Source organism: Delphinus delphis, chromosome 6 (genome assembly GCF_949987515.2).
Source record: "Delphinus delphis chromosome 6, mDelDel1.2, whole genome shotgun sequence".
NCBI classification, from domain to species: domain Eukaryota; kingdom Metazoa; phylum Chordata; class Mammalia; order Artiodactyla; family Delphinidae; genus Delphinus; species Delphinus delphis.
Window position 1 is genome coordinate 65419553 of NC_082688.1, and position 21020 is coordinate 65440572.

At 39.7% G+C, this 21020-nt stretch overlaps 1 protein-coding gene across 2 annotated transcripts in view; it reads right to left on the minus strand.

The window, feature by feature from the left end:
* Positions 1 to 6075: 6075 nt before the first annotated feature.
* The window catches only part of BNC2 (basonuclin zinc finger protein 2), a 283941-nt gene continuing 268996 nt past the window's right edge, over positions 6076 to 21020 (minus strand). For both annotated transcript variants that reach the window (XM_060013468.2, XM_060013467.2), the window contains one exon: positions 6076 to 6736. In XM_060013468.2, coding sequence (XP_059869451.1) covers positions 6076 to 6736 — 661 coding nt within the window. The remainder of the gene's footprint in view (positions 6737 to 21020) is intronic.

Sequence of the window (21020 nt, forward strand, 5' to 3'; positions counted from 1 at the left end):
TGGAAAGCACACTATTAGTTTGTGTCCCTTCAGGGCCAGGGCAATAAGTAGCCAGGAGACCTGGAGCTGAAGCAGAGAGGGTGTTGTCTGCTGTTAGTGTGACAGTCTTGTCAGCAGCGTTCACATTACTGGAAGGTAATAAAGTGACAAGTAAGTTATTAGAAAGATATGAGGTGAAATTGAACTGAAGCTTCTCGATGCTCAGCCTGGCTTTTTCCCTTCCTCTTTTGTAACCCTCCACTATTTGTTACAAACTGAGCCTTGTCTTGATACACTATATAGAAAAGTTTTTTTTTTTTTTTTTGCAGTAAAGGTCAAATGAATTTACAACACTTCAGAGGAGAATAAAGATAGTTTTATGACAACTATAGTACGTTACTTCAAAAAAATATATAGCATTATAATGAACAATAATGCTGATCCAATTCAGTGTACTTGTAAAAATGCTTAGGTTTTTTTTTTAAAACCCCTGTGATTAGGCATTTGGATTTTTCAACAAATGCCAAAAAGACACTATTTGATGTCCAGTTATTGCCGAATGACCATAAACATCATTTTTGTGCAAAACGTGGGAAGAATGAGGATGATGGGAGGACGCAGGAAAGGCTGGGTGTCTGGGCAAGAGTGATGTTAGATTAATTCACTAGTCAGTTTTACAGCTGGATTTACGTAATACTAACGGAAAATTAATGTTTACAGTGAGCAACTCTCCAACTATAGGAAATAGGGAAATACGTTTAGGACAGAGCAGATATGGCCTTAATGCTAACATAAGCAAGGCTACCTACCACACACAGTTCAGCTTGGAGGGAAAATATGAAAACAGAAAAGTTACTTTTATGCTTCGTAGAAAGGTGAATGAGCTCACATTCTGATCAAGAGATTTTTAGCCACATAGCATCACTAGCACGGCTATGGGGGCAAAAAGCCACAGAAATGATGGAGAAAGAACAGATCCGTGCTGGCTACCACGCCCTTCAACTCCACTTGTCACAACTAGAGCTTGGTTTGACCATTGGACTTTTCTAGGACCTAGTTGACCCAATGGATCTTTTTGTTCCCTAAGGGACTCTAGCATCACTTTCCACTCCAAAAAAAAAAAAAGAAAGAAAAGAAAAAAAGAACAGCCCCTGCACAACTGCCCTAGTTGGCTTCCGTGATCCGAAAGGGACTTGAGCTATTCCAGGTAGCAGCCTTCCTTTCTTCCTCCCTCCCTCCTCAGACTGGGGTTCAGGGATGCACCTGGTCATGGGGAGCTCTGGGGGGCACTGCATCGATGTGCTCTCACTGGCTGCTAGGCTGAGCTGCACCAGACTTTTCTCGTGACTGTTTCAGTGCCTTCACTATTTTCTTTTCTGGTTACCTTCAATCCAGGGCAGGTACGAATCCTCTACTTAATATCCCTCACTCTGCTTTAAAGAACTGTGATTCCCTCCAGTCTCTTTGGCACCTGCCTTTTATTGCCCTCCGTACTCATTTAGACCCCTCCCATTAGACAAAGAATGAGAGGGAAGAGCAAAATCCTCTAAATATTCCAAGTTTGGGGGAATATAAGTGATTTTTAAAAACCCTGAAATTTGTCCTAATTTTGAAAAGTTCAAGAAAAGGAGTGTGTCCACAGGCTCAAAGGTTTCTTCTGGATGATCTGTTTCTGATGACAGCAGATGGAGCGTGTCTTACGAGGGCTGAACTTTATTCACTCTGTTAGTCAATCTAACCCAACGCTAAAGACCAAGTGCAAGTTAGGACTGCTCAGGTCAACTGTTGGCAGTTAGCAGCATGTCCGTCTCAATCTGATTACTGGCCTCTTTCTGTTTTAATTGCCAAGGGCCCCCTTTCTCATTTGCTTGGCACACGTCAGGGGTGTGTACAGAGGAAGGGGAACAAAAGGTCACTTTTTATTTGGTGGGAACCCAGCGCATGGTTTCCCCTGAGTAAAATAAGGAGAATGCCTCTGGAAGAGCCAGCCCATTCTTGATATATTCAAAGCTTGCTTTTCTTTTTCTTTTTTTTTTTAAGAGCAATGTATATACTAACAGGCTATTGACCACTTAAGTGCCTTTCTCCTCTTACTGGAAGGGCCTGGAAATTCACGACCAAAGAAATTACACTACAAGGACAGTGGCGCCATTGTGCTAAAAACAATTTCAAAAGATGTTTGTCACCTTGAGAAGGAAAACATTAACACCCTGAAACCTTTAAAAGGCATCAGGCTGAACTGGGCGGCCGGACTAAGATCTGAAATGCATTGACTTATTTCAATACAATTAATAGCAGAACAAAGAATGTCCCGCATTTTATCACATTTTTAAAACCAAATTACCTATTCTTGCTCTGTGTCGTCCCCCTCCATAACACACAGATACTCCCTAAAGCAGACTAAGCCTTTCTGATATTTACAAACACACAGTTTAAAATGATCAAAACAGTACATTTCAACACCACCTAGCAAACATGCACATTAATAATACTGCCCAATTTTGTACCTGTGACAAAATGCTGGTTAAAATCAATCAAATGGGAAAAGGCTGCTTGGATGAAAAAGCTGCATCCCTATTCCTTTTTCAGCTGGCATAGAATGGATGCAGCTGAACAGAACCTGTTTCACAATAGGAAACTCCTATGAAAAAAGAAATGAGTACGAGTGGGCAAAGATGAAGGGCTCAGTGGTTAAAATGCTGATCTCTTTATCCTTCCCGTTTACAAATAAGCCTTGAGATCACCATCTTAACTAGATTTAGAGTTAAGTCCAAACAATGCACTCAGGCACACACCCAAGAACAAGCAACACTGGGGGACTAAAAGAAATGTACATTTCATGATTCTCCATCTTATGGACCACTTCCGTCCACTCCCCCTGTCCCTTTTAAGCAAATAGGCTTTAAATTGGAAAATGTTATACACCCACTTAGAAGGCCACCATAACATGTGGGCACCTGAGGCACAATAGTAGCAAAGGGGAGAGACTCCAAAAGGGCAAGTTGTCCAGGACTCCCTGCCGTTTCTCCAACAAAAGGCAGCTGAACACATTCATGCTCTGAGCAAGGGAACTTCTACCTTGAGAATCCTGTCACTTCTGGGCTTGTTCTAACTGGCTATCCACACTAGCCTGGTTTGTGGCAAGTAACAAACATTTGTTCTAAGCCTGGTTCGTTTGCTGTGACCTGCTGACAGCTATGTAATTCACTCATTAGGGCTCTTTGACCTTTTAGTTGACATTAAATTAAACAGAGTAAACACTGATTTTTGTACAAGATGAGTTCTAATATTTCAACCTAGAGTGTAACTGTTAAAAATGGCTGAAAATTTGTTATTTTCATAAAACGAAGTGTCATTTAGTCTACGCACACTCCCAAAGCTAGTGTTTCCATAATCTTTGTTGGGATACCAAAAATATGTTTTTTTCCACTCTTTTGGAATCGAATCATTTGGATAATAGGGCAACAGCAGCAACACAGAGAATGCTAAGAGAACCAAAATGTTTGCAAACAAACTTTCATTATTCTAGTTCAGTCTTTCACAAACATACTGTACAGAGTCTTATATGGTATAAAACAAACAAAGGAAAACATCTCTGTCTATTCAGTTTAACACAACACCAAAATAAAGCAATTAAGACTTTGGGGAATTCAAAGGTACAAGAAAACAAAAATGGTTAGCACTAATTCCTCAGCTTTTTTCACCGTAAACATTTGTCATTTAACAGACATAGTGTCTGATATAATTTCTTTTGTACTGCAAATACTTTTGGTCTCTCCTCACTGTAGAACAGATGAAGAATTAAATGAACCCCATAGCATGCTCTGAAGGAGATGAAAAGATAAAGCCCCTAGACACATCTAGCTCATCTTTAAGAATCTATCATTTGTGAAATTTTCACAAAGAAAAATACTGAATCCTCAACTAATGATGCTTATTTTTGGAAACAATAAATACTGTGAGGTACGATAAATCCTACAGGAATAATAAAAAGAGAAACATATTAACAGTTTCCTTTGGCAAATTTAACGGAAGTGAATGCTGATGTGAACCTAGAAAGAAAATCACAAAACATGAAAAATGGAAATAACATTAAAAGTTAAGACAAAGGGGGTATTTCTAACTTTTAGACTGCTGAGAGAAATGTTTGATGCCCTTAAATGCAGAAAAGAAATACATTCTCTTTAAATTACTGGGTACTGTTTGACAAAATATTCCTTGTTTATCTCTTTTTTCCCCCCTCCACTTAAAAAAAAAAAAAAAAGACAACAAAACACAGTCTGCAACTCACACCCTAATGGTTTTGGCTGCAGACTGAACTTGAGTAAATATCATCATTTAGTCAGTATGTTGTGGTAGCTGAGGCTGCTGATGTGGTAAACCAGCTCAGGCAACATGTGTAAACATCGGAAACAAAACAAAACACAACACAACAAAAAAGGTTTGGAGAATCCTCTCCCCTCCTCTTTCTCACTCTCGATTGCTTGGTTTCAGGCTTGCTTTCATTTCTCTCTGACAAATCGTGTGGGGAAACACAAAACACTAAACAGTGAGAGATCCTATTTTAAACCCCCTTCTTCTGGCTTTTCAGAAAGGAGTGTTGCTTAGTTCAAGTTCAGCACATGTTTGCAAAGCTTCCAAGTACTGCTGCTGCCGCTCTTAAAGGTCTTTGATTTTGTCTCTCAAACCCGCCTGAATCGGAGTACTACTGCGGAACGTGCAGTGAATTACATAGCCACACAACAGACCGACCCAGTTCAGACTTTGTCTTTTTAAAGGATTAAGGGTTAGGTCCTTGCGAATGAGTGCTCAACTCTTACTGGATTCAGCTTTGTTCCATAGTGAGTAATTTGGGCTTTTGTATCCTGAAATATTATCCAGCCTCTAAAGAATAAATGCCTTAGCTGTTTCACACCACATAATTTTGTTTTCCTTTTATGTAACTTAACATATAAGCAAGAAGGTTGCAGTGTTGATTGTAATAACATTCGGCACTTGAATCACCAAGTGTTTTTTTCTAAAGCGGTTTCCTGGTGGCCGACAAATTGGCCTGTGGTTATGTTGAGTGACTAATTGTATTTTCTTTTCTGGAAACTTGTGCAAAGTTGGCAGTTTTGTGTTAACACTAATACTTTTGTTTGGCATTTGTGCCCTATACTGACCAGACCATTTTTATACAAGTGAATTTTTTTAAAAAGACACTTACTCGAAGTATGGCAATAGTTTAAGGATAAAAAAGAAGCATGGATATTACACATCCCCTTGTAGTGTATGAAAAAAAGTGCATGACTGGATTTATGTACTAGTACAGGACATTTTAAAAAATCAGATCTGTGCTGTAAGGCATGCCAGCACCTCTTTATCACTATATCTAGCAGGTAGTAAAAACAAGACCATGTTTTTTTTTTTCCCTTAAAAAATGTGCATTAATGCTAACATAAATGAATAGAGCTAGCCAGCAAACTATTTTTTTTTTCCTGTATATCTAACAAACAGCTGATGTAACTGTAAAAAATTAAACAAAAGAGTTAAACAACCATCAATACAACTGTTTTACATCATTGGCCTCTCAAGGCTAAATATTTACAGGTGAATCTGCCATGCTTTAATTGAAGATTCTCTCAAAACCTTAAAGTTCACAAAAGACAACTATAAGGAGTTCCTTTTTTGTTTCTTTTTGTTCCTCCCTTTTATTTTTTGTGCAGGCAACAGTCATGGGTACAACAAATTGTCTCTTTGGAGAGGACCAGGAATTATTATTCTGTCAAAATCTGGGCTAGTTGCACGCTTTTATGTGTGGATGTGTGTATACGTGTTTAAAGGGTACTTTGTTTTCACCCCCAAATGAAAGATCCGACCTATAAAGGAAAAAGAGAAAAAAACTTCAAAAGCACCTAGTGTTTATCTTTTTGTATCTAAAGAAAAGAAAACGTGTGTGTGTGTGTGTGTGTGTATGTAGACACAGAGGCATACGTGTGTATACGCACACACATATACACACACACCATCCCAAGTACACAAGCACACACTGACTATGGCAGTTCAAATACGTAGGCCATCTGGTGAGAGCTGGCATTTGTAGTGTCCTTTCTGAGACTAATCTACCGAAGTGAAGGGAATGTTCTTGTGGAGATTAGGGTTCTGACTGTGCCGATTCCGGCTTCGCACAGAGGAGAACATCATATTGCAACCGGGGACTTTGCACTTGTGCATTTCTCGCAAATGCACGGTTTTGTAGTGCACTCGCAGGGTCCCCTTGTTGCTGTACATCTTGTGGCAAATGTTGCACATGATCCCACCATTGCTCCCGGACAAGCTGTTGAACATCAGAGATCCTGAAACGTCAGCCCCGAGGCTGCCAGCGAGGGTGGGGACCTCGGCCTTGTGCGCCGACTCCCCACTGTCACTCGCCCCGTCGATGTCATCCAGGAGGATCCCCTCGTCGCTGCCTGCGTCGGATTCTCTGGAGGAATGGATGCTGCTGCTGGACTGGAGGCTGGAGGTGGTGCTCAGGTCCAGGACCATGTAGTCCTCCGCCATGCCCCTCCCGTACCCGTTCAGGTGGGAGTCTTCTGTCCCCGCGGGAGAGGAGGCGTCTTCCCTGACGTCGAGCCCCAAGGGGTGCTGGGCACCATAGATCTTCATCAAAAATTCATCCCGGAGGTCCTTGCTAAGGGAGGGCTGCGATGAGTCCAGGCCCATGTCATCGAGTTCTTTGGTCAACAGTTTACGATGGAGATTGATGTTGGCACTGTGTCTAGGAAAACAAGAGGGAAGGGGGGGGGTAGGTGTACAGGGAGTGGGGAGGGTGAGAAAAAGGAGAGCATTTTAAAATTGATTCAGCTTCCACTAGGTACCACATAAGCACATTCATTGCTAATGACACCCCTGTAAAAGCAAACATTTCCCCACATCCTCAGGATTTGGGAATAAGTGGTGGTGGGGAGTGCAATAAGGGGAGCTTTTCATTAACATAATTTTTATAAGAGAGTAAAATTCCTCAGCGGTAGGATGAATGCAAACCCATGCACCTTTTCCTGAATGATTGTTCTGTTCGTTTTACACTGTAGCAGCATCAGCTGCAGAGAATCTCACAGCAGAGATTTGAAAAAATACATTAAATAGGATAAAAGGATGGAAACGTTCTGCTTGTCTAAACTGAACAATTTGAATTTACCTAAAAACAAAACAAAGCCTTTTGTTCTAGAGCAAACACTTTTAAAGGTGTAAAAAGGATCCTTTTTTAAAAAAAGTAAATGGTCTAGATAATTTAGGGTTCACTTGACAAAATAATGACTCGTTCCCCCTCACCTTCCTACACTGCAAGTTTTAGGTAGGAAAAACAATAAGCTTAAAAGGTTAGCAATTTGAAATAGGGTTACAGACTGTCTTTAAACATAAATCCCTTTTTGCAGAATGGGATCTCAGCTCAATCTAATAGTAAAATACATTTATTTTCAGAAGCTGCTACCTTTTAGAGTTGAAAATGTTTTCAAGTACTTTAAGTTTTAAAAATTTAGTTCTTAAAAAAAAAAAAACCCTGAAAAACAGAAGTTGACTTTTTAAATAAAACCCACCCACCCTTTAAAAACATCACACTCAACAACAGAAAAAACCCCAAAGGGACCGAAAAAGAAAAAAAAACCCACACAATAAATACAAAAAAAAAAAAAAATCAAGCACGATAATAACACATGGTCCCTCTATTTTAACAACTGGAGTCCATACTTCTTAGACAAGCAAAACTTTTACTCTACTCACTGAATGCTTTGCTTGCATTAAAAAAAAGAAAAAAAAAGATAGGATTTATCCCAGAGCATCCATAGGGATGTCATGATTTACCAAAGCCTGATAGGTTATTATCTGTCTGAAAACATTGCCTTTGTATTTATATCCCCCATTTATTTTTAAAGTGCCCTTGGGCATATACCTCTCTCCACCTGCAAAGGCTCACGTGTGACACGTACCTAAATTGAAGGCTACCCTTCCAAAAGTTAAACCAGTAAATAAATATACAGATATAAAAGCTTCTCGATAATGGCAGAAGCTCTACCTCTTAGAGAAGTAATTGTGATAACCGAAATTGATAATAGAAATGACCTAGAATGGCCAGCATCAAGTTCAACAGACCACCTGATTAGAATTAAAAAGTATGGACGACCGAGATGAGTCACTCCATTTGGTGACGAGCATGGCTAATATCTCTTAGAGATGGTTGAGAGGTATGTGCCTCAGAGACAAGAAAGGTGGGAAACACTTCTCCACCTTTCCACACAAGACAATATACAGCACTCCGGGTTTGAAGGGGCAGAGGGGCGGCAGCCCCTCCGCGCTGCACTTAGGAAGGCTGAGCTTACCTTGTGATAATAAGATCAGCTTTCTAATCTTTTGCTAAATCGATCACAAAAGAAAGCAAGAATGAGAGACAGAGAAAAAAAGAGAGAAGGAGAGAGAGAGAGAAAACAAATTCACATTCTAGACATCTGGTTTAAAAAAAAAACTTAAACAATAACATAGGGATTTAAAATGTTCTGATCATAAAATCATTTTCTGTCATAAGCGATCATCTCAGGCTGTCTCGATGATTTTTCAGATCAGCCGCATCATCCAAAAAGTCATACATCAAATTAAGATAAACCAAATTCACAGCATCAGCATCGTCCGTAAATGAGTTCTGCACAGATGCATGCAGTGTGCGGATATGTGAATGATGAACAGAAGTGGTCCCCACGGTCCCTGCTCTGACACAGTCGCTCCCCGTCTCCTTGGTGTCAGATGGCAGATGACTCCAAGTGCGGGGTTGCTAAGCAGAGTGTAGGAAATGCCTACTGTGAAGTCTTTCCCCTGACATGTAGGTATGACACCACCAGAGTTATTACAGGAATGTGGAAGTAGAGTGACAGTACATACTGTCAAACAATCTACTGATAAAACAATCTGCCGACCACAAGCAGCTCACGAGGTCCTACCCCTGTGTATTATTTTTAACACCCTCCCTCCCCTCCCTTTCTTAATTTCACAAGCACACATTTTGCGATGACTTTAATCTAGAACTCCGTTGCTTCTCACACATCTGCAGTTACCTAGATTCACTGCTGAGAAAACAACAGCCAGACACACAGCAGTTACATCAAGACACACTGAATAAGGAAGAATAAATTAACATCGACAAAAGGGACACACGGATCCCCCAGATGGACACATCTTTCCGAAGATGACTTGTGAAATTGCACATCTCCACTGCTATGTTACCAGGAAGAGATGTTTCTCTTCATTTCTCACTTAACAGCAATGGAAATCTGTAATCTAATTAGATGATGTACCAGCCCTCAATATCTGTCAACCGAACAATGTGCAGAAATGTGTAGACCAGCTCTGGCACTCTGTTCAACAGTGTCCCTTTTCCGCTGTCAGCAGTACTGTTGGCCTCCGCTAATATAATTACTTTGGCTGTTATTCAATTAAGTGCCATCCCTTGCTTAAGAAAAAAAGCTACTTTATCAATTGATTCAGGTGTAATGCAATAATAAAGATGAACTCATGGCAGTGCATTAGCTCTGCTGTTCATAACTTCAGTACACGGGTTCATTCGTGGTAGTCGATTTCCATTATGCAACCACAGTTCAAGAGAATTGATTATGTTCATTTCTTAATCTGTTTCATTTTTTGTTTGATAATCCTCCTAAATGCCATACGCAAAATACTGGGGATGGGAAGAACGTGCTGTGGAAAGCTTACTGGTCCACTCTCATGATGGTGGGTTTGTTCTAACTAACTCCAGTACTACTGGGGTGGAAAGAGGCAAAGCAAGAGAAGGAGGGAGAGGAGACAGATTCTTTAGAGAGTCCCGATCCTGTGCCTCAAGAGGTTAGGTTCAGCCTCCACAGAATGGACAAAAGGCAGCACTTGATGTTAACAGAGACCTGGACTCAAGTCAATCCAAACCCTGAACTGTCAGAGAACACTGCCCAAGGAGGAGAGACAAACACCTGGGGTTAACAGCAACTTACAAGTTTACGTGGATCAGAAAACCAAAGAGGTGAAAGGAAAGGGAAGACGGAAGAGACACAGAGAGAAGTCACGCCAACGGACTATCGGACGTACAGGGAGGAGGATCCTGAAATGGGAGGAAGACCAGAGAGTGCTGGAAACGGGAGGACCCGCAGCCGAGGAAGCAGTAGGCAGCTGTCCGTAAGGAGGAGAAGGGGGACTCCAGAAAGGAACCAATTCCGAGTTCTCCAGAGAGAGAGTTTTTCTAGAAAATAAACCTAGTGTTCTGAATATTTATCTCCAGAAAAGAGGAAAAAATAATCATGAACAAAAACCATGTTAGCACTTACTATATTTTATAAGAATGTCAACAGTACAAAAGCTGTTTCTATTTGCTTTGATTAGGTAGGTAATACCGATACTCCGGGGAGGCAGCTTCCTCTTACAGAAAAAACAAAAATGACTGGGATGAAGAGAAAAGGTGAGTTGATAAGTAGAAGGGGTAAGGATCTGATCTCACTGGGGATCTCGTCAAGAGAGTAGGCCAAGATTTAGTCCCAAGATGGTCACATTCAAGAAGAACGTAAGCTATACCTGATTCAACCTCAAGTCTCTTGCAGCTCAAGTAGAATACTTTGCACTTCGGACATAATTACATTTATTTGACTTCAATCAATAATATGCAGCCTTACAGAAACTTTCCCCAGAATACATTGTGGAAGAGAAAACAATGATCCCAAGATTGGAAGCATGTAACTGAATATTTAAGAAAAGACACTGATAATACAGCAGGGAATAATTCTGACCCTATCACACCCCACCGTGGTGTAAGGTAATGATATATAATTAGGGCATGACACAGTCCTATAACCTAGGCTATGCTTGGAATCACAAATGTTTCCTCTGACCCTCTGTACTCTTCCCTACTCTTTCTGTACTGAGTTTACCAAAAAGCCTCTTGAAAACTGAGAGCACCCTCAAAAGCAAAAAAGTTATAAAGCCTATACGATATAGGGGAGGTCATAAAACCAAACTTACTCCATGAAATGCTGAGTGGAAGTACTCTAGCTGGACTAAAGTGGACTACCAGTCTTTTTCGGTTTCTTTAGTGAAAACACGTCAATTATATGTCAGTTTAAAAAAAAAGAAAAAAAAACTTTACCATGCAACCACAGAAGACACCAAATCCAACACAGTCAAGCAAATGCAAGTGCCCTTTAGAGAAAGTCAGTCCTGTCTTGAGCTTTTCTTTTCTCACGTTTCTCTTTCCAAGCTTCTTCAAGTGCCCAGTTCAACTTAATGCAATGTTTAATCATAAAAATAAAAATTAAACACATTAAATACATTGAAAAGAAAAAGCGTTTTGAGATTTTAACTTTGGTTTTGAGAGGAAGGAACTTTAACGAAAAAGTCTCATGAGCAAATTAGAAAATCAGAATGTGGTTGTCCAAAGTGAATAGTAAATCAAGCTATAGGTTACATGAGAAACTGAATCTAACCTTAATTCTTAATCAGTTCTGAGCCATTCTAAACTTAGCGAATTGAAACAAAATACTTGATAATTACAATGCCTCAGGTGAAATGGAATTGAGGCTCCATGTTGGAGCTTTTGCCTCTCCACACACACACACACTTCTCAAATTATATTGTCCAGAATGATCCTAGTGATGTATACACAGCAGATACCACTATATATATGGGGTGTGTGTGTATGTGTGTGTATTTGGGGCAGAGAAATGTTATTTATATACAATCTGGGAAAATCTAGACGCTGGGTTTGAGTGTATTGTGGGATACTGAGTCAATATTCCTGATCAGAAATTAAATCTGCTAACCAAATCCACAGAAATGAAAAGTTAAAACCTCTGCCCCTCATTAGTTCTCTTCTTATCCGATTGCTATGACACTATCTGTTGTCCTTAATGCCTCAAAAATATTTGTATCATCATTAATTGATGTCTTACAGCCCTGTGAAGTAAACGACATTTTTGTTAGTATACGTTTTCTGTAAAACAAATAGTTGCTCTACTAGGCTAATATTTAAAGATTTTTCTCCAAAAGAGCCAAAAACCATCCCTAGCTCAGGAAATTCAATGTAAAATTCTAGTGAACAATGCTCCCAAAACCCCCAGAAGTATAGAAGTACATAATAAATGCAAGAAATAAAAGCTAAGCAAATTCTTGCAAATTAAAAGTATGAAATTCAGTCACTTCAATCCCTTTCAATATAAAACAAATCATCCATACTGGTCACGCAGACAGTTCCCTCTACATTCAAATTATTCACTTGAAGATAAGCTCCCACCAAACTCTTTAGGGGTTTAGCTAATTTACTGCACAGATACGGCACGTCTGTTGTAATAACAGGTAGGATGTATTGGGGTCGACCATTTATCAGAATTAGACTTCTTTTCTCAATTCACAGTGAATTATGCTGCCTACATGACTCCCCTCTCTCAGAGCCTGCCATCCCCTTACGGCCCCTAACGTGGCAGGCGAACAAAATTGACAGTCTCATCTTGTCAACAAGGGACGATTCTCCTGAGAAGCCATTTAACTTTGCCGAGGAAGCAATGTATTAATGTGCCTGTCCCGGGAATGTTAATCATCTTCAAGCTTCCGACCTAACTTTGACGTGAACGAAATCACCAAATTTGTTTACTAAATGAATCGTAATATGCTAATAAGAAAGCATGACATATATGGAAAAGCCAAACAGATGGTTTGTTTACTCCACTTTGCAACTTTATAAATGTTGTAACTCTGAAGATGTTAGTGAGAATGATTGGTTTGTTGGCAGAGGTGAACGTGTCTCTCGCATACTAAATCTGGCACTACGGTTACAAAACAATTTGTCATTGCTGTGGAATGCATACAAAATGTTAACGTAGTGATGGCATTTAGGAAGGCAGATTGGTGGATGGAGAATGTCTATGCTGGATGCTCAGGTTAAGTGCAGAATTGATATCCAGTCCTGTTCCCTAACCATTTTACTTCTGAGTTGTAGCCGACACATCGAGGCTTCCGGAGGGTGCCGATTATTCGACAGATAACCTGTTGCGCTGTAATGTGAGACGCGTGTTACACTGTGAATAGGATTATGTTTTCACAGCATTTGGAAATTTTCTCAATCAGGCAGCTCTTATGGTGCTCGGTTTACTACCATTGTTGGGTAAGAAAAAGCAAGGTGGTTCACCCTGGCATCTTTTAAGGACTTCAGTAAATCTGAGCTAGAATTTTGAGATTTATATTTACCCTCGATGAACTAGCCCTCAAGCCTTCATCCCTTGTTTTATTGTCTTATACAAAGAGTTTAGAAGACCTCTTTCCAAAATAAGAATGCATTTTTCTCTAGATGCTCAAATTTCTTCTCCTATTTAAAAATAAGCTATCGTTTCTAAAGTGTACAGAGTGGAACATCAGTTTCTCTCTGAGAGCTTTTTCAAAGGAAATACTTTCTAAGACTAAATATCCAAGAAGGTTTTATAGCATTAAAACGGTTAACTTATGATCTTTTAAAAAGACAATATTTGGGATGTATGAGTTCCCCAAGGATGTATGAGTTCTGTACCCCCCAAATATGTCTTTTAAAAAGACAATATTTGGGGGGTACAGAATTTTGTAGGCAATATTATAACTTAGCTACGGCCTTATCTAGAATTGTGTTGAAAAATGAAACTACTTAAGATACATGAACAAAAAGAATGTGCAAAATCTAATTTGTCTTTGGTTAAACAACGTCAAAGCCACCAGCTGAGACAGCAAAACTTCAGTTAAGCAACCAGCAACGCACCTATGCCACTAAACATTTCAATGTTTAGCAACATTCAGATGATTTTTTTGAAATTCTTTTTACTTTTGATTCACAACAAGCATAGCCACAGAAGCAGAATTTTGTATGATAGAGGTGCTTATTCCTCCCCAAATCATGAACCACTTTCCCCAACTTCTTAGTTCCATATATATTCATATTGAAACCACCACGAATCTTGTGGGATTTACCTGGTGTATCACCATACAGTGACATTTCTACCTGTCTGCAGAAGAGAAATGAGAGAGCAAAGTGAGCTGAAGGAACACCTGCATTCATCTTGCTGCCCAAGGATCACTTTGGAGCAAGAAACATTAGCGGCTATTCCAGCCTGACACTTCTATCTCATTTGAAACATCTCCTCGTTCCTGAACAACAAAGAAAATTTCAGTAGAGTACTCTTACTGGTTTAACAACAGGGAGCTCCTGGGATCGTCAAAGTGCTAAGCCTTTTCCAAGGAGAGAAGAAATCAGCAGCTCAAATATAATTAACCTTCCATTCTCAATGCAAACTGCCACGCACAGGAGCTCTGCAGTCTATTAGCGAAGTTATAATGGCCAACAGGCAGAAGCAAAATTGGTCAAAAAGTTGGCTGCTGCTGTCATATTTTTGGAATTATGATTAATGGCCCTAATAATGTGGATGATTACTGATATGTGTATCTCCAGCAGTTTATCATATTGCTCTGGCTGCCTACGTCCACAATAAGCAGGATGCTATCATTTACCTCTTTATTGAAGGCAATCCTTCTCTTGAAGGAGCGTATTCTAATTGCTTCGTAATGTTTTATGTCTTACACATTTTGCAGCTCTGGACCTTGCCAACTGTTTCGTGTCTACCATTGATTAATTACTGAATGTTTAATCAAAATTTAGAACCTAATGTAGTCATTTATGAGCACACTGCAGTGCCAAAGTAGTTAGGCTCTGCTCCCAAGTTTGGAGAGTGCTGAGTTCAAAATCAAATCCCAGCCATGCATGAGAATCCAAGAATTTCACCTTGGGTGCTCTGAGGTTGCCAATTCCATCTCTGCTGATGAATGGAAGGTAATCTAACTACAGGGTAAACAGCATCTTTACCTACCCTCTCCCCACTGGATTCCCCTTTCCTCTTTCTCCCGATTCCCTCATCCACAGAGCACCACTGACTGCTTGCTTCTGAGAGCAAGAAGGTTCTCGTGAATACCCGTCACAAGAACATAGCTTTGAAGTGGTTAAACAAGTGAAAAATAATTTGCTGGGACAAATACGTAAGTTTTTTTTTTTTTTAATGTGGATTTTTTATGGTACTGTCATACAGCCATTCACCGTTGAAGTTAAGTGTTTTTTTAATACCATTACTGAACTGCTGAAATGGATGCTAATATAGCTTGGAGTGCTAATGTCAAGTCCTGGTAATAAAAAAGACAGACTGCTGAATGAAATAATTTCAAGTAAAAAATAGAACAAAAGTGCTCTCTCTCTTGCTCTCCACTTTTATTGAATTGGGACTGACTGAGCCAATTGCTTTAGAAGTCTGTAAAACACAATTACTAGTGAGTGGACTGACCCCCCAGTGCCCCCTCAGTGACACAGCAGACTAAAAAGGCTGCAGAGTGAGAGCGGCTCCCCTCAGCTGGCCGTCAGACCCAAGAGGCTTGCTTTTGAAGGTCTGTTGTTCTCATTGCCCAAATCTGTCTCCTTTGACTGAAAAAAATCTTGCTCCCCATCCATGTGCTGAAGTAACTTCATATATCACTTTCTAAGATGAACATGTCTATTCTGGCAATTAAGGATGATCTGTCTTTTGATATTCTTATTTATGTGGGTGTTTACGTATCAACACACATATACATTATGTGGATGCCTTTAGATGAGAATGTTAGCATCATTTTCGAATAGCTAGTGATAATTCAGATTGACATATGCAATAGCAAAATTGAGGCGCCACTTACGTACGTTCGGGTAGAAGCACTTGGCTCTTTTCTCCTGAGGTGAAGTCAAAATAATTAGAGCGAGCAAGAAAAAGCATTAAACTAGAAGTAGGTAACATTCTTCCCCCTAGTTAGTAAAAGAAGTCATAAACTCCATCAAGTACTAGAGTTAAGATCACTAACACTTCAGGCATAACAGCTTTTTACCAGGAATTTACAGCTCCTGTTTTAATTCAAGCAGCTAGCATTGGGACATAACATCTAGGTATTTTTTAAGTGTACTTTTATGTTAAATAACTGAAGAAAAATTGTCCTTTCCTGAAAAGCATTCTTTTCTCCTCCTCCTCAGCTTGCTTCTCTCTCACACGTGCACGCACACACACATCTTGGCACTGAAGAATTAAAAGTTAATAAATCCCTTTTTTATGACATTGTAATTTTTTGGCAAGTGTAAACTTTTATATTCTGCCACATTCATTTATTTGAAGCTTGTGGGAGTCTTACGGCAAAAACATTCAATTATTTCTGAGAAGGCTTTTTTAAAAAAGAAATGCCTCCTAGCCCAACCTTCACTATGAAGTTTCAACAGAGAAAGAAAAGTCTGTGTTCTTCTTAGCACAAGAACAACAACAACAAAAATGATCATTTACAGCAAGAGAGAGCTGGCAGAAGCCTCTCACCTTAAGAGAGAGCCCATCTTCCCAGGACTGATACAAGCAAATACTAATATATGTGTGAAGTCTTATAACCTGCTTCCAGGTGAGAAATGGCCTGTGTTTTTTAAAAAGAAAAGACTATCTAGAAAAACAAATATTTCAAATGAATAATGATGAGAAAGAATCACACCGAGAGAAAGTCTATCAGAGGATCGGGTAGACGGTGGTGGACCCAAGGGAGACGGAAATCAGGAAGATGACCCTTTCAAAGTGGTGCTATCATGAAAATTACCACCTGTGCATTCGGTATGTGCATTCTGCTCTAGATGCTATTTTTGCCTGAATTTTCGAGTTTGCACTGGCGAGAGCAGTAGCTTGTTCCCTTTGAGGGAAGATAAGGATAAAGGGTATTATAGAAGCATTATGTTTGTGCAGAGGCAGTTACGTAGCCACGAGAGATTGAATGTTACTCCCATCAATAGAAATTTGTAAAAATTTCTTTGTATCATGGAGAGAAAGTCCTTTGCCTGCCATTAAGCTTTGTTGTCTATTTTGTAGGCAGTTTGGTGGAAGTGACTGGTGTAGTTCTTGGACTGGAGGAGTGAAAGGTCAGCAGAGGCTTAAATGAGCTTGTCTTACATCCAGCTGGGCCAGCAGGAGGTCATTAGGAAGATCCGAGGCTCACTGTAGGCTTGACAGAGTCTCTCCCCATGATACAAGGAGACTGTTTTGCTCATTGCTCTTCTCCCAGGGTATAAAAAGAAGCCCAGAGACAGGAATGACACCGAAGTTTATCTTACTACCAAAGTTTCAGTTGAGGAGGGCACAACTAGCAATTATTCAGAAGGGGGATTTATTTTGTTTGTTTGCCTTTGATGGAAAGTAATGGAGAGAAGTACAAAAGACCTACTGATCTCCTGGCTGTATTGTGGAACCAAACAGAGTAACAGGGAAGAAGGAAAAAAAAAAAAAACCTCTTCCTTTAAAAGTCAGAGGACCGGCACAACTTCACCTTTTAAAAGAATTCTGGAGAGCTGCAGTTTGAATGGCAAAAATATAGGAAACGAGAAGGCTGATGCCTTAACATGTTCTCTTCTTGTACTTGGAGAGGATTAACACGCTTTATTTGACAGCTAATTATATTAGGGCAAATATACTAATAGTTATCTTCAGTTGGTGCTAAGTGGCTCATTTCTTGGAGGTATTGCCTGGTGAAATCATGTGTATTTACTGAGAATCTCTCTTTAGAAAGTTCTCTACATTTCCAAACACAGAGAATGATGGAAAAAATGGATGTCGCTGCTGAGAAGGTGCTAACAGGAGGCGGGCAGCATGTTTTCGCATCTTCACCTCTGCTGTTAATGTATGCAGTGGCTCATCAGAGGTAGCTCATGTTAATTTATTCCTGCACACCTGTACAGGGCTGGAAGTCAGGTAATCAGACAAGCAAAAACTATACATCTCTGCTCTTTAGGTACAGCTACCCAGAGGCCTATAGAGGAACAAATTTAGTTCTGGAGACATCAGCAGGTTTTAATAAACCAAATACAGATATCTTATTCCATACAAATCAAGAAGTTTACAGGTTTAAATCTGGACAGATTTAACTAGCCATCAAAGAGAAGGTTCACCCTTGGCACCAATAGTTGCCTCATATTTATTTATAAATCACCCTGACCAAATATTATTTTGTTTTTAAATCTATTCATGGGGCTGAATCGCCTTTCCTACACCTTGAAGATCAACCATATGTGCTGACCCTTCTGATAAAATTCAAGATAAACTGTGGCAATTAGTGGCCACTATTCTCAGAGGAAGAGAGGAACAAAGATGCAGACCATCTAGTTTCTGTGGACGACGTCTTCGTTATAGCTGCCAATGTAAAATCTATTTACGTCTGTTTTAGTGATCGGCATTAAATCGATTTTTATATTAGCAAATGATAAGGAATTTGGGGGAAGAGGACAGAAGGGTTTCTATTTTTCTGAATAAAAACCAAATGTAATTTATAAATGGGGTTGATCCATGGCCAGTCGGCCCTCCTGGGGATCAAAAAACATGACAGAGGATGAGAAATGACCAAAGGAAGCCAGGCCCAGCCAATTCTATGACACTATCTTCAAGAAAATGTCCTGTATGAAGACTGTAGGTTCTAGGCCAGTTGGAATGTCTTCTTCCCAGGGAGTATTTTCATATGTTTACTTCAAAACCCAGGTCAGCTTTCCTGTTCCCTGAGAGAACAGCACCTTGGCAGAAAAATCAAGGGACGAACAAGAAAGAAGTAAGGGTGTTTAGAGACTGTCAGGTGTAACACTACACACTGTTATCAGTATGCACGTAAATACTTCAGCCATTGCCTTATAGTTCTATAGTTCTTTACAGGGAAAATAATTTACATTTTACTTCTAGAACCTGGAGTAAAAATTACCCTAACAACCACCTAGCGACCAGATGAACTGGAGTCTGGGTATATTAGCTTGCTCTTTGTCATTAGCGTGGAATGGTCCTCTTTGCTTTCTGATTTATTAAACTCACACTCATTCACAGCTGTATAGAAAAGGACACCTCTGACACTGCGCTTGGACTCCTCAGCCCTCACAAGCCTTGCTTGTGCCTCTCTCTCTCTCTCTCTCTCTCTCTCTTCTCCCTTTTTGTGACTTTACACAAAGAATATTCTTGCTTTTCAAAAAGCCTTCAATGGGATCTTATAAAAACCTAGAAAGACCATAAGCGAAGACTTGGAAATCTCTGCTACCTAGCCGTCAAATCTAAAACACAGCGTTTAACATCTTTCTACCTCCATCCTACTAACAGCCTATCTATCTGAGACCAAACACGCAACTCCCTCGTGTATAACCATCTTGGAAGAAGCACAAGAAGACCTGTTTCTCTCTCCTGTAAGGTGTTCTAAGCCCAAAGACAAGAAGGCTGCTTTCGCAGACAGTAGGAAGAGGGTCATTCTGTTAATTTTATCCCAGGCATCCCGGAAACCCGGTAGCCTTGCACACTTCAGCCCCCACTCGGAATGCCTTCTAATGCTTTATTTGCACAAGGAAGATGTTGTGGAGTGCAGGATGGATGAGTCGAGACTCTGGGAAGAGGAGAGAAATGGGCGAGGACACGGCAGGATTAAAGGCAAAGGGGGATTTCTGTTTGGGAAGGTATGTTGGCTCAGAGAAAGGTAAGAAAACTTATCCTAGCTTCATAGTGAATTGAAGAGGACAAAATCAGGGACACGAAATTCCTGGGGTTCTTGTGACTGACACAGTACAAGTGAAGAGAAAGAGGAAGATCATATGTCTGAGGGGTAGATTCAAGATGTGAGGCAAGAGGCTTTGTGAATAAGGAGATTAAATTACAGGTCGTTATTAGTTGATGAAATGACAATAAAGGGCTGAAACAGGAGTACAATTATAGTGCAACTGTGTTTCCTGAGATGCACGAGGAGGGTGGTACCCCAGTGGCATCACTGTTTTTGCTTATTCGGTGGTAGTTACAGTCACATCATATATTAACTCAAGTAATAGACTCAACAAGGATGAACACTCTTCTTAAAAAAAAGTCAAAGTATCAAGAGTTTTTGCTATGTTTTTACCCTGAGGGCAAAAGATTTGCGGATTCTTGAAAAGCAAAATTTCACGTGAGAATCAAGACTTTCTTGTACAGTATTTTTTTTTCAATTTGCTTTTTATCATGTGTGACAAAACTCCAGAATTAAAAAGATTAGGCATGACGTGCTATTTTACCCATATGAAATGTAATCACCTGTCTTCTGAGGTTTGCAATCTCTTCTGTGACTGAACATACATGGGAGAATATCTGTATTATGCTTCTCACCTAGAATATCCTATATCCTAGTTATCCTAGGCACTGGTCTAAACTTCTGTATGGCTGGTCACTCATGAAACTCTCAATCCTTAAAATAAAATTAGAGATTGAAATAGTCTTCTGCTATCATCACTCAATCACTAAATGTTTTTCCTCAGACAAACCACCCTCCCCACAGTACCTCCTTATACATTAGGACATAAAAACACAAGCGCTTGCGTTTTCTAGTGGCTTGACATAAATGAGAGCACCAAGCTTCGGGTGTTGTAGCCTTTGGTCCCAGAGCCATTTATTCCAGTGTCATGACTTGCAGTATTTTCAGCAAAACCAACTAAAACTGTGATAGGAATTCATGCAAATAAGCTTAAATTTTGGCTTGTCTTCAAACACTCCATTTCCATAAATATTTTATGCAGGTTTTCATGAGTCTTTTATTTTTGTTAAAAAAAAAAATCCAATGCATTAACCTCATTATCGCCAGTGCACTATTTCAAACATAAAAGAATGAATATTGCTCACAAACTTGGGGGGTGGGGTGGGTACAGTATTATATTTTATTATTCAAAGTCTAGCTATCTATCTTATCTGCCGTATTCTGGGGCTGTCGATGATAACCTGGAACTGAAAAGAACTTTGTGACCATAAAACGTTTTTACAGCACAAGGTAAATGGGGGAGGGGGGATTTTTAAGAAGAGATTTCTCTTCAAAGTATGTTTTGAGTTGTACAAAGAAAGCCACTTAGTTTTTTCTCAGAGATTTTGCTTTTCATACATTGGGCCGCTTATATTTGAGTACAAAGGAAAATACATTTTAACGTTCATTTTTAAAAAGATTGAACTTTT